We start from the raw sequence: 13,558 nt of genomic DNA, 5'->3' as shown, positions 1-13,558 counted from the left end.
AGCTTTTCATCGAGAGCGCGTGTGGGTAGTGTTTGGGTGGGTGTAGGGTTCGCTCACTCGCAGGGTGGGTGTTAGTGGTAGTCTGCGTTTGAGAGGAAGAATGGAAACCCCTAATCACCGTATCTCATCTTACCGAACGAGAATCGTTAGCTCGTCAAACGTATTAGAACTGAAATTTCCATTTTATTAAAGGAAAGCAAACAATTGAAAATGTTAGTTTATGTAGTTGTCCTATTTAATGTATATGTTTATTAAGCAACAGATTTGAAATCTAAATAGAACTTCCATAGTAATGTTCACTAAGATCACTAAGAACGACCTTTTGCATTTTGTTGCATACATTTAGGCGCTTTGCATTACGAATTTCAGCCGACATAAAACAACCAGAAAATATTATTCTTTTCATAAAACATATCTTCTTATCCACTCACCGGCCAAGCGATATTATACACGGCAGCACAGTTCACTATTTACGACAAGAAGGGAAATTTTCCCTAATTTAAATAACAAAACAGTACTTATATTCTAAAGAGTCGAGCCAAACCGCTTCCAAACCCGAATGCAAATGCAAAAACCGCCCTTGCCTGCATAGCTGTTTCCTTTTCGGGCCACTCGAACCAGCTCTGCTGGAAGCGGGCTTGAGAATCCCCGCCAACCACCTAGCCGGGGGAAAATCTAGCAAACAAAAGAAACTCTCGAACTAAGTGTGTTCACGTTCAGTGCTTCATAGTTGGGAAAAATTCTTCAATCTCCTTTTTGCTACTCCCTTTCAGTGGTTCCGGGGTGTGCGCCGGTGCGGTGTTTGAAAATTGTCGTATGTTTGGTGAAATTGGCCACCACCGTGATGTTGCACCCGACAGTGGCGACGTTGCAAACAAACAAGCGACCGGTTGAGTGTAGTCGATTCTACTCCGCTGATTTTTCTCCCTCCTCGGCACTGCTGTGTTACTTTAAACGTCGCTGCGAATCCATCCGGACAGGTGAAGAGAGCTAGCACTACCACTAAAAAAGGGGTCTCGAAATCTGGCAACACATTTTTCCCATCCACACAGAATTGCTTGGAATGAATTGCACGCCTTCCCCGTTTTGTGCCGGTTGTGCTAAAATGTTGCGCTGCCGTGCTGCTAGGAAGGTGGTTTAGGTGTGCAAACGTGTATCGCAATTGCTAATGCTAACAACGTTCTCCCATTCTGGCTGGACGCGCCGTTTCGCAACAGGAGCGCGGAACTTTTTACTCCATTTGCTTCCAAGTGCGCTGCTTGTGGGTAGCGTGTTTATTCTTTCCGTTTCGTGTGCTCGACTGTTTGCTACCGCTACCGCAAGATGTTGTTGCTTGGGGAAAGAGGTTTTGAGTGGGGTAAATGCAGTAGAAGAATTCGGCAACATGTTATACAGCTGGTGTGGGCGATACGGTACCACCACTATTGATTAATTGCAGCGAGGTTTAATGGGTTGAGGAAGGAGAAAACATGGGTAGGGGATAATGGATGAGAACTCGGGGAAAGGATTGTGTTCGGAAACGATTTTGAGTAGGAGAAGTGGAAGATAAATAGGATATCATGTGATGTGCGGGTAGATTGAACCGTCACTTAAAGCAGCTAATGTGCAGGATAATGTTTATTGAATGTTATTTCGAAGAGAAAAGGCATTGCAGATCGTACCTTCAACAGTCTTGATATATAAATTGGTGCTAAAAAACATCGTGTAAAATCTATCGGATGGTACTATAACACAGTTTGAAGGACAAATTGTTGATTTTGAACAAAATGGCATTATAAACGCCTGAAGTTATGCAATTGGTAAAACAAAATATTGTTATGTGTGGAAGCAGTCAACGGAAATGCTGTAAAAGCATAATGTTTTCAGAGTAATTTACTGTAAAGACCGAACCATTAGAAAACTGAATGCATTTTAAACAATAATGTTATTATTATTATTAAGAAATCATAATTTAAATTTCATATATTTTAAATTTTCAAAAGAATAAACCATACTGTACAAGCCTCGCTGGATTAGATGTACCGAAAACAAAGCGGCAATTAAATGGCAATTTTACCGCCTTCCTCATTGTAATAAATAGGGTGCGCCATCGAGCGTGTAAACCTTCAAACCATTCCATTGCTTGCAGCTTGTGATAAAATAAAAGACACCACGGTGCGCTTCGACAACTGTGTGTGTGTGTGTGTGTGTGTGTGTGTGTGTGTGTGTGTGTGGTGTGGATGGTTGGCGTGAAACATATTTAGAAATTTATTTCCAAGTCAAGCGTAATATCAAAAACGTCCTTGGCATGTAAGTTATACGCTTTAATTTCGATATTTTTATTGTCCGCTGGAGATTCCTCCTAGCTTCTCCTCCCAACCCCCCTACTCCATTCGGTCACACGCCCCAGTGGGTTAGGCAATCTCGCGGCAAGAGTGCGATTGTTGCTTGTGCTAGAACCGGGGGAAAAACGGCTCTTGGGCGTAATATGTCTTCTAAAAGGCGGGCTGAGAGAGAAACGAAAGAAACTATAGTCAACCAGCCTGCACGTGAAGGCCAATATAATGTGGGCCTGACTTTTGAGTGTACGGCGCTGTCCACGAGAAGCCTGCCCGGAATGGGTAGTTTGCCGTTGCCGTAGCGTAGCGTCTTACCCGTGCCCATGCCAACTTCGGTGGAACGACGTTCTCTATTAAATTAAAATGGAAAATATAGTTTATATGTACACATGGATACAACAGCCGCTTCTGGTGTGCGAGCGATGCGAGCTAGGGGCTAGCTGCTTCACAGGGTAGAAGCAAAAAATAAATAAATAAAAACACACACACACACACACACACACACACACACACACACACACACACACACACATACGAACCCTAACCCGGGAACTGTGTTCAACTGGGAGTTCGGAAGCGTCTCGGAAATAATGGTATCGTACGGAAAGGAAGCAACAGCACCAGCATTTCCTCCCACTGCTGCATACCGATGGGCGACTCAGCATTGGGGATGGTGACACTGGGCGTGGGAATCCTTTTACTATTGTTACCCGAAAGTTGTGTGCCAAGCCCGAAAGGATGAAAAGCGTCGCCCGTCGTCGCGTTCTCATGCGGCTGGAAGCGTCGCAAACACGTAAAGGCAAGGAAAAGGATTCCTTCTCCTGCCGGGCTGGTGCGCTACATACAGACACATGCAGCTACACGCGCACACGCCACGCCAGTACAAAATGATAATAGTTATTCCGCTCACGTTATCTATTAAGGAGCAACAACGGAGCAATGGGGACGAAATCTTCCTCCCGGCTCTGAGTTCGCATATGCAAGGCAAGTGTGGTACCAGCAGCAGCAACGTTTGGCCGGCCTGTTGTGCAACGATGGATGCTCGTACGCTTGTAAAATTTGCTTAACGCCGATTCGATTAATTTGTACGACTTACAAACAGTGTTATGGGATTTTATGTGCAACAGTGTGTAATTCGTAGCCGCCGGGTACTACCGTTCGAACCGTTTTAACGAATGGGTTCGAATTTAAATACGCGTTGGCGTGTTTGTTCGATTGCGATTGCTTGTATTTAATTGGCTAGGAAATAGTACGTGGGAAGCATGTTGCTTGGTGGAAACTGCATGGTTTTGCATATTAAAACAATTTTGGAATTAAAAAGGAAGCATTAGTTGAGCATATTAGCAGTGCCATGCATTTCAATACGAAAGTTTTGGTCCTTCGAACCGGATTGCTTTTTAGCTAATTAAAAAAGATGCGTTTTCTGAATATACTATTAAGTAAAAATTGTAAGCTCCTCATGAGAAAAGGCGAAAAACATCAGAAAAATTACAAAAACTGAGGAATTGAAACGATAATTTGCTATTTCAGCTCAGATTGAGCTAAATTACACTGATATCTTTAACATGGAGAAACTCTTTTTGCTCGGCATCAAATCAATAACATTCAATTACTACTTTACTACTTTACCACAAGACGAAAGCATTTAGCCTCCGGCAAACGTCTGGTTCAAACTTCAAAGCAAGCATAGTCAGTCGTGTTCGAATCCAAACAGCCGCATATCAGCGTTAAAAACCTCCATTAGCCAGGCTCTTTGGGCAGACGGCACTATAACATGTGAATTCTGTCAAAACCCGAAGAGGTAAAGCATCGTAATGGATCAATTTTTTGACTAGCTCACTGGAAGTCTGGAGTGTTGGGTATTCAGTGCAAGAGCTAGTTCTGCTGTCGGAAGGCACTATGTTGTAGATTCCTTGGGTAAGCCTCTGCCAATTGGGTTACGTCCGTCCATTAGAGCTTGTTAATGGATGTTTGGAGAATTTTGATTTTTCTCATTCTTCAACCGTCCAGAAGATGCTTCATACTTGTTGTGCCCGAGGGTGAGGTACTTGCATGCTTGATTGAAGCGTAAAGCATATACATTGTATTCGGACGCAATATGGTTTCTCGTAAAGGGATTAGCGGCATCCGTTTAATGCGTCCTTTCTGCTCCATAAAACCCCGCAACTAGCGAGCATACTCTCACACACACACACGCAAGAAGCTTAATGCTCTTTATAAGAGTATTTTATCGTTTTTTTCGTATCGTCTTTTTCTATTTCACTCACAGCGAATAATGGATTCTGCAGAGCAGGCCGCCCTGTCCGAGTCCGACCCGGAGTCGGCGACGTCCAAAGCGCACCCGAGCACATTCTACGACGCGCGCCGTATCAACGAGTACCAGTCCGATGGCCGGCTGGCGGAAGGGTCGCGGCAGATGCTGCTCCGCCATATGCGTCGGTTCGAGGGCTACCCCGTCAATATCAGCCTCAGCTCGGTGCTGCTCCCGGCGGGCGTCAGTTTGGACGATCCGGAAACACAAAGCGCCATCAAGTGGTCGTCCCATCTGGATCCACTGTTTGCGAACAACATCGAGCGCGATTCTGCCCTGTCGTGGCAGTACTTTGGCAGCAGCACCGGGTTTCTGCGCCGGTTTCCGGGCACCGCCTGGCCACCGGAGACGTCGTACGGCAGCAAGGAGATAAACGACTTCCGCTCGGAGGATTGGTTCATACAGGCGGCTTCCTCGCCGAAGGATGTGGTAAGAAGCAGGGAGGCTTGTTCAGGCTTTCTCGGCGAACTATTAAAACTAAAGTTGGTGAAACTTGTTCGGAATGTTAACACATCCTTTTCACATTTGTGTGTGTGTGTGTGTTTTTGGGTGCAGATAATTCTACTCGATTCGTCCGGGTCGATGAGTGGCAAGGAGTACCAGCTGGCGGTTGCCACTGCCAGCGCCATCTTGGACACACTTGGCGATGATGATTTTTTCAATCTGATCTCATTTTCGGATCAATCGCGGGTGATTGTGCCCTGCTTCCAGGACAAGATGGTAAGATATAACTTCTGCAAGCTCTCCAACGACTTGTACAATGCTACCTTCCATACCACTAACTCCCCTTCCTCAAGGTACGAGCCACCCCGGACAACGTGAAGGAAGTGAAGACGGCCATCAATGCGGTGGAGTGTGAAAATACAGCCAATTTTTCTGCGGCCCTTGAGACGGCTTTCGAGCTGCTGCGTAAGGTAAGGAGCTCGTGTACCGTAATTCCCATCTCCAGTTGTTCTTCAGATGCCTTTTTCTTCCACACAGTACAACCAAAGCTCGCAGGGCAGCCAGTGCAATCAGGCCATTATGCTAATTACCGATGGGCCGAGCGATACGTTCATGGAGGTGATCAAGCATTACAACCATCCGCATATGCCGGTGCGCATTTTCACCTACCTGATCGGGACGGACAAGAGCGGGGGCAAAAATCTCTATAAAATGGCGTGCGAAAATAAAGGTAGGTCTGGTGAGGGTCCCGGGGAGTTACCTGCGGCATCAGAAAGATGTGAGATGAAATTCTGCAGGGAGATTAGTTGAATTTTTCTTTTTGTGTGCTTATGCTAACGATGAAAAGGCCACGTGCTTGTGTGTGTCAATGTTTTAATATAGCCATACGGGAGGGATAATTGAAAAAGTGATTTTTAATTGAGAGTTTATAGACTTTATCGCAGACGTTTTGCATTTAAAACCCCACTTCTGTGCTTCCGGTAGGCTTCTTTGTGCAGATAAACAGCCCCGAGGAGGCCAAGAAGAAGGTGGTCGAGTACGCGCTCGTTATGGCCCGTCCGATGGTGCTGTACCAAGCGGACCATCCCGTCCACTGGAGTCCGGTGTTTATGGGTGGTCGCAGCGGCATACTTGGGCGGGAGAGTGAAAACCGTCGCAAGCTGGTCACCACCGTATCGACGCCGGTTTTCGATCGGCGCAATCACTCCACGAGGGCGGCCAATCTGCTCGGCGTTGTCGGGACGGACGTACCGATCGAGGAGATCCAGAAGATGATCCCCCAGCACAAGCTGGGCGTGAATGGGTACGCGTTCATCGTGGACAATAATGGGCGCGTGCTGTACCATCCGGATCTGCGGCCGCTGAGCGACAATGATCAGTACAGTGCGACCCTGAAGCATAAGTACAATTCGGTCGATTTGACCGAGGTCGAGCTGCCGGAGGTGGACAATCCGAGCAACACGATCAACGAACGGCACGACCAGCGCTACGCCAATACGCTTCAGGAGGTAAGGGTGCTTTTAATGAGGCTTAGAGCAACAAGTCATTTCGGCCCTGTTTACTTTCGAATTTCAGCTACGCAATGAGATGGTTATGCAGAAGGAAGGCGAAAACGAACTCACCGTACTAACGCATCTGGACTCGATGAAGCGTGTGTCCTTGCGTTTTCAGAAGTATGTTTGCAGGTTCACATAAACTTCCTAAGTTACTAACACATGATTCTATCCTGCAGATACTTTTACGGTGCGATCGATGGTACACCGTTTTCATTAGGCATTGCCCTGCCCGATTCCTACGGTGTGCACGAGCTGAATGCCCAGCAGGAGATTAGGCATTCCCATATCAATGGTAAGTTAAGATCTCAATTCCTAGCAGCTAGCTCAGTGGCGCCATCTAGCGGGAAATGATATCATCACTAAACATCTCCTCCTAATATCCATTCATCCCAACAGTGACGGAACATTTCAAGGGCAACAATTGGAAGGTACACCCGGACTGGGTGTACTGCGAGTACAACAGCCTGAAGGACGCGGACGGCAATGGCGAGGGTACGGAGGAGTCCACCTACCGAGACAAGGACGAAAGTTTCGATACGCCCGAAGAGCAGGTGCTCCACTTTTTGGCCCGTGTCGGCAGGCCCGGCTGGAAATGGATGTCGGTAAGCGCTGGAACGACGTGGGCTGTAACTGTGGCGAGCATGTCACTACTAACCGAAACGTTACAATTTCCTCTCTTCCCTCTTTCTCGTTGCTTCACCCTACTCTTCTCTCCCTTTTCCCGCCTACAGGTACGTCCACGTTCACCTCAGCCACACCACGGGCACGGTGGCATTCCGGTCGGGCATTACGCTCAGCACCACTTTAACTCGCAAGGTTCGCGCAAAGCGGAACCGTACTATTGCGACCGTACCCTCGTCCAGAGCCTGGTGCGGGACGCGATCGTAACCGATGGGCTGGATCGCACGCCGAGCCATCCGTCGCGGAAAGAAGATCGAAGGTAGGTGTACGGCGAAGTTAGTATAGGCACACACTGTAATCAAGGAAATCCAAAAAGGGAGCGAAAGTTTTCCTCCCATTATGCATCATTATGCTCATGTGTCAATCGTGTGTAAAATGTAGTGTAGCTCATCTTCACTATGATCGCACATGTCGCATTGAATCACATTATAACCCATTTACTAACAAGCACGCACATCGCACGACAAGCAAAACGGAATAATTATCTCCATCTCTAACTAACCAATGCACTCTTCTACTTGCACTGCAACTCGCCCGTTTCTGTGTGGCTCGTGTTTTTGTCTTTTTTCTTTGTGTCTTTTTTCGTCCCCTTTCTTCTTCTCTCCCATACACTCTCGCACCTATTATGTGGAAATAAATAAACACACACACGCACACATATGCACACACAATTTATTTCTCTTCACCGCCTTTATAGCCCCATTGCCACGTTGATGGCTTTGCTGCACAGGTAATCTTGAGTGTCCACATGAAAATAGCAAAAAGCGTTTCGTTTCTTTTCTCACGTTGCTTCTCACGTTGGTCCGAGCCATTTCAGGGGGATGGGAAAGAATGGCTGGAATTTTAGAGGGGAATTTGATTTAATGTTTGCTGCTTTCGTTTGCTTCTTGTCTTAAGGACAAGAGATACTTAGTGATGGGTTAAAAATAGATTAATTTATCTTAACTTAACTGAACTTAACAAGATTTATTTAAATTGTAGCAAATTATCTATATTTTGTAAACTCAATTTAAAAATATCAAGAAAATCTTCAGCTTAATAAAATATATTAAGAGATTTGGAAAGATTATAAAATAATAACCCCGAGCAAAACAGCAAAACCAAGAAAAATAAATGCTGAAAAAACAGATAAGGTCAAATCACTCTACTCCCTTCCATCAGAAGGGGAGAGGTTTTAACGATGTACCGGAAACTCACCTCCCGGTTCACACCCGGGTTCATCGTCCAGTGAGTGTTTCTCTCGTGTTACCCATTACAAACGCCTCATTCTCCCTTCCGCAAAATTGGGAGCGGATTTGCCCCAAGTACACGCGAACAGTACACACACCGTAATGAAGCTTATCCTGCTGAAAAGGGGGGGGGGCGAGATGCTTCCTTTTTTTCACTGTCCTGTCTCTCACCATCAACACCGGACCTGATGGTTACTAATCATGATCATTATGAGCGCCGGGCAAATGAAGTGGTGTGGTGGGCAAATTAATTTAAATTTTTCACCCATTAAACCAACCCCCGCGTGAGGGGTCGCCGTACCCCCCCCCCCCTGGAAGGCGAAGGGTAGGGATTCATGGTGGCACCGGGTTCGGACGCAGTCTCAGGAAGCTTGAATCTTTAAACGACCACCGTACGGGGTTCTCCGTAGGGGAGATGTGTTCTTGTGATTGGCCGCCGCAGGCACCGAGCGGCGAACCGTAATCATTAGTCAAGCTGGACGGGATAATGAATTGGCAGTGAGCCGATGAGCCGCGTCCAGGGTACACCGAGAGGTGTTTGTGCTTCTTTTTTTACGCTCTCTCTCTGGAGGATACGGGTAAACGTTTGGGGAGTTTTTTGTTTGGACGGGGTGTATGTGTGTTTTAGTCGCTGGAAAGGGGACACCAAGGGTTGGAACGCATGCATATTTAATTGGCTAGCGGTCAGATATCGGGCACTTTTGTGCGTTCTTCCCTTCCGTTGGGGATACGTGAAAGTGGCCGAAAATTTGGTTGTAATACGTAAGTTTGGGATTTTGGTGGAGAGACCGTTAGACCGTCATCCAGCAAGTGTCGTCGGGGGTAAAAGATTGTCGCCGAAAGATAATCCAATAATAGCGGACCCGTGTATGCTCCATCGGGGTGTCCTATGGCTCACCGTGATGCGTGTTCAACAAGTACTTTAACTGGTGTTTCTTCATTTTCTCTTTTTCCTCCTGTTTGGTGGTTTGTTTGTTTCGAAAACGCTTTGGCCATTTGCCAAAACCGAAACTCTTGCGCACGCTGCAATGGATTCGGTGTTTGGTTGGACTACTACTACGAATACTACTACTGTTGTACACGACCGCATCCCAGCCGTCTCGGGTTCAGCATGTTCAGCGTGAAGACAACGTTCGTGGCAACGCGATCGGGGCTGCTGCGCTGGATTGACCATTTGCCCCACTCGGAGGACTCCTCGGAACCGTAAGTGCACCCCGGGAAGCGTTGCGTTTTTACCAATGTAATCCTGGTTTTGTTGTTTTGCAGGCATTTTAGCGAAACGAACGCACGAGCGATGGACATGAGCTGGTACAAGCGGGCGGTCGATCTGTATGCCACCGAGCCGGAAGGATTCGTGTTCAGCGTTCCCTTCAACTCTGGGTACGATTATCTCTACGGCGAATTCGTCTTTTTAACACCTTAACGCTTTTCCCCGCTTCTTCCTACTTGCACAGATACTCGGGCAAGAACAGCTCCACGCTCGTGACTGCAAGTCACGCCATCTTCATCGATCACCGCGGCCACAAGGCGCCGGCCGCCGTCGTTGGGCTACAGTTTTTGCACGAATCACTGTTCAAGCACTTCATCAACATTACGTCCAAGGTAACACGTCTTTCAACACTCCATCCGCACGCCATCTGTCATCGTCTGGCTTTTCTTCTTGGTTTTCAGTGTACCGCCTCGACGACCTGCAAGAAGAACTGTGCGTCGGACGAGCTCGATTGCTATCTGCTCGACGACAACGGGTTCGTCATACTGTCCGAGCGTAGCGAGCACACTGGTAAGTTCTTCGGCCAAATCGACGGTACGATCATGGACTCGCTGGTGCAGGACCGCATCTACCGGCGGGTACCGCTGATGGACTACCAGGGCATCTGTTCCGATCGGGACAACCCCTACACTGGGGCGGGAGAGCCATTGAAACCTGTTCGACCGATGTCTTGGCTGCTGCAGTACTTTGTGTCGTTCGCGACGTACTGGCTGTCGGTGTTGCCCACGCCGATCGGGGCGTGGCAAAACTCCAACTACAACTACGACGGCACGGACGATATCGATGATGAGGATACGTACGACTACGAGCAGCCGGACTATGAGCTGCCGCCGGAGCATAGCGACGTAACGACGCCGGACTATGATCAGCGATCGACACCGACACCGCAGCGGTCGCATACGCAGGCAGGGCCACGCGTTGTGCCCGATCCGGCCCATGCTCGACCGTGCGATCTCAAGACGGATCTGTACGTGCTGCAACCGGAGCGCTTGAATTCGAGCGGTCAGAACAATCCACTAAAGGTAATGACTAGTGACATAGTGTCTTAGTCTTATTTGATGTACTAAGCGAGCTATATCTGTATTTCTCAGGGCAAACTTACCAACTGTCACTCGTCCGGATGTGAGCGTCCGTTCAGTGTGCAGAAAATACCGAACAGCAATCTCATCCTGCTGGTAGTGGACGTGCTGTGTCCCTGCGGCTCCAAGCAGTTGGACATTGACCCGCAAGAGGTCGTTGGTGGTGCGGGTACGTACACGTAAAGCGTACAGCACTAGCAGATTGCTTTAATGCTCCCCATTATCTTTTTGTTTTGACACAGGAGCCTGCGGTGTGCGTCGCATGGCCAAGGAGAAAATGCTGAGAAAACGGCCCGGCAAATGCATCAGCTACCATCCGGAGGAGATTGAAATTAAGCAGTGCGGCACCGCCACCTCACTGTTCCATGCGTCCCTGTACTCGACGATAGCGACCTTTATTGTGATATGGGTGCTGGCCAGCGCGTGATAGGCAGTGTTCGGTGAGGTTACATTTTAAAGGAACGGGCAGCTGCTGGGCTGCTCTTTTTGGTTGTAGTGAAGTGAAGAGAAGCCAAGAGGGAGAGAGGGAAAGAGAAAGAGAGAAAAGGAAAAAAAACCCTTCTGTGCAGTCTGCATGTATTTTGAGTGGACTGCAAGCGCTCGTTGACTCGTCGAATGAATGGACTTTTGCAACCGTAACCGTATGCAACTAAAAGGAGATTACCGCGTTACGTTACGCCTGTTCCGTTACGGACGATAGGGCGGTTTTGTTCACGTGCGTTAGCTGTTTGATACGTTATTTTCCGACAGTTCTGAACGTGTCAAGGGGAAAGGGATGCGAAAAGAAGCAACTAAAAAGTACGCGGCGCGTCAAAGACACTCCGTGTTGGATGTTACATCGACGTCACTAAATACTATACTAATGCTAAGGCAAACGTTATCAATGTATACAGTTCGGTTATGGTGGCAGGGGAAAAACTGAAAAGAGAGCGATTAAAGTGGCAAAAAATTGCATCTCAAATTCAGAAAAAAAAACTAAGAGCTACTTGTGAAGCCAGCGTGCAAGTGTCATCAAGACGACATTCCAAATAGCCTATACAGAGACCCAGACATACCTTTAGTTGGCATGTGAATGAGTTATTCCTCCCCCAACACTGGGCACATCGACCGGTACTATTCTGGTGCAATGTGCCCGGTGTTTTGTACATTAGATGAATGGCTAACCTCCGTCAAGCGTTTCAGTGAGAAGTGGAAAAAGAGAATGTTGCAGGGACACTAGGAGTGTCACTGCAACGGTGTCCACTTGGTGTGGGGACCCGGTTGGATGTTGATCTTGTTATGCCGAGATGCATTCAACGCAGTGTTTAACCGAGAGTAAAGAGGATTCTTATTCTTTAAGCGTTAGTGGCAAACACATCTGAATGCTAGATGGTATACGGTAGACGATGAAAATTATTATTTAGAGCAGAGTTTTCGTTGGTATGGCAGAAGTGTTCGATCAAAGTTTATTATTTATTTAATTTAAGATAAATAGCAAGCTGTTAACATATTTTTCAGTTGTAATATTATCTATTTTGCCTTTCAATTATTTCAACTAATGGATCATATTATCAACATGTTTGAGTTAAGCTCGTTCTCATCGTCTTCCGTAACATTTGACCAAAAAAAAAAAAGATAAACATGCGGGGACAGGAATAGAAACACACTCACAACTACATACAAAAACAACACATAAAATATGGCCAAAAAATCTGTAAGATACATTCCAAATTTTACCTGTACAGATCAGTAATAAATACTTACGCATAAGTGAATAGGTCAAATAAAACGCACCGATTGAACCGATGCGTTTTTCCCCCAGGGGGGAGGATGGGAAGCCGATGCCGTTCAATGTGTGATTGTGAGCCGGAAAAGTGGATAAATTGATTGAATTAAACAAAAATAAGACAGCAAACGTACACTTACTACTACTACCCACTGGGCGCACAACGAAGGCGTAGGGGCAGCAACGTGGCAAGCAGCAACTTTCTGGACAATACGATAATGAGCAAAACAATTTACACAAAAGTATAAGACAAAACATTCGTGGTGAGCCCAAGAAAAAAAAATACAAGCTCCCCTACAAAGATTATTGCAATTCATCAACTTTAATTCATCTTTAGGCAAGTTAGTAGATTAGAACTTCTCATATTCATGCGGTGGGTGGGTGAACAGGGGGTGAAAACTGCGAGCCCTCCCCCCCCCCCATTTTCACCATGGGAGCACACCAACGGGGGGAGATAAGCAAATAAATACATAAAAAAAAACATGCAAATGAACACTACTGACCGACGCAGCATCGACAAAGGCCGGGGAGGTGTATCAGTGGCAGTCAGTATAAAGTTCCGATTTACGATAAAGGCCTATTTGACCTGGCGTTTTTCTCCTGAGTTGATGTAGCTAAATGTAGCTAAATGTAAATGCACCGTTACAGCATAGCCGAGCGGCAGGAGGTAGCAGTACAGTCAGTAGTGGCAGTAGTAGCAGTAGAAGCACAACCACCCCCTCCCAAGTACGATGGTTAGTGTTAGTGTTACTACAATCCATTACATTAGCTGAGAATTTCAAGTCGAGTTGTACTGTGAGCAGCAGCAAGTAGGAACAACAGGCGGCGGGCTTAGTGAAATCGTTCTGTTACGTGGTTGGTGGGTGGGTGAGTTTAGTGACGGTTTGGTTTGGAAGCAAAAAAAT

At 46.9% G+C, this 13,558-nt stretch overlaps 1 protein-coding gene across 8 annotated transcripts in view; it reads left to right on the top strand.

The window, feature by feature from the left end:
• LOC121595729 (voltage-dependent calcium channel subunit alpha-2/delta-4) overlaps nt 1-11,435 on the top strand; it is a 57,365-nt gene extending 45,930 nt beyond the window's left edge. For 7 of the 8 annotated variants that reach the window (XM_041919922.1, XM_041919918.1, XM_041919920.1 and 4 more), the window contains exons 5-20: nt 4,588-5,058; nt 5,185-5,349; nt 5,427-5,543; nt 5,611-5,803; nt 6,058-6,581; nt 6,649-6,746; nt 6,806-6,921; nt 7,026-7,231; nt 7,361-7,569; nt 8,008-8,040; nt 9,635-9,742; nt 9,806-9,919; nt 9,994-10,141; nt 10,211-10,831; nt 10,901-11,057; nt 11,131-11,435. In XM_041919922.1, the coding sequence (XP_041775856.1) occupies nt 4,588-5,058; nt 5,185-5,349; nt 5,427-5,543; nt 5,611-5,803; nt 6,058-6,581; nt 6,649-6,746; nt 6,806-6,921; nt 7,026-7,231; nt 7,361-7,569; nt 8,008-8,040; nt 9,635-9,742; nt 9,806-9,919; nt 9,994-10,141; nt 10,211-10,831; nt 10,901-11,057; nt 11,131-11,315 (3,465 nt within the window). In that variant the 3' untranslated portion in view covers nt 11,316-11,435. The remainder of the gene's footprint in view (nt 1-4,587; nt 5,059-5,184; nt 5,350-5,426; nt 5,544-5,610; nt 5,804-6,057; nt 6,582-6,648; nt 6,747-6,805; nt 6,922-7,025; nt 7,232-7,360; nt 7,570-8,007; nt 8,041-9,634; nt 9,743-9,805; nt 9,920-9,993; nt 10,142-10,210; nt 10,832-10,900; nt 11,058-11,130) is intronic. The other variant, XM_041919926.1, reaches the window with a different exon arrangement.
• The last annotated feature ends 2,123 nt before the right edge of the window (nt 11,436-13,558 follow it).

Source organism: Anopheles merus, chromosome 3R, assembly GCF_017562075.2.
Source record: "Anopheles merus strain MAF chromosome 3R, AmerM5.1, whole genome shotgun sequence".
Taxonomy (NCBI): Eukaryota; Metazoa; Arthropoda; class Insecta; order Diptera; family Culicidae; genus Anopheles; species Anopheles merus.
Note: the sequence above shows the minus strand (reverse complement) of the source record. Positions and strands in the feature narration are given on the sequence as shown.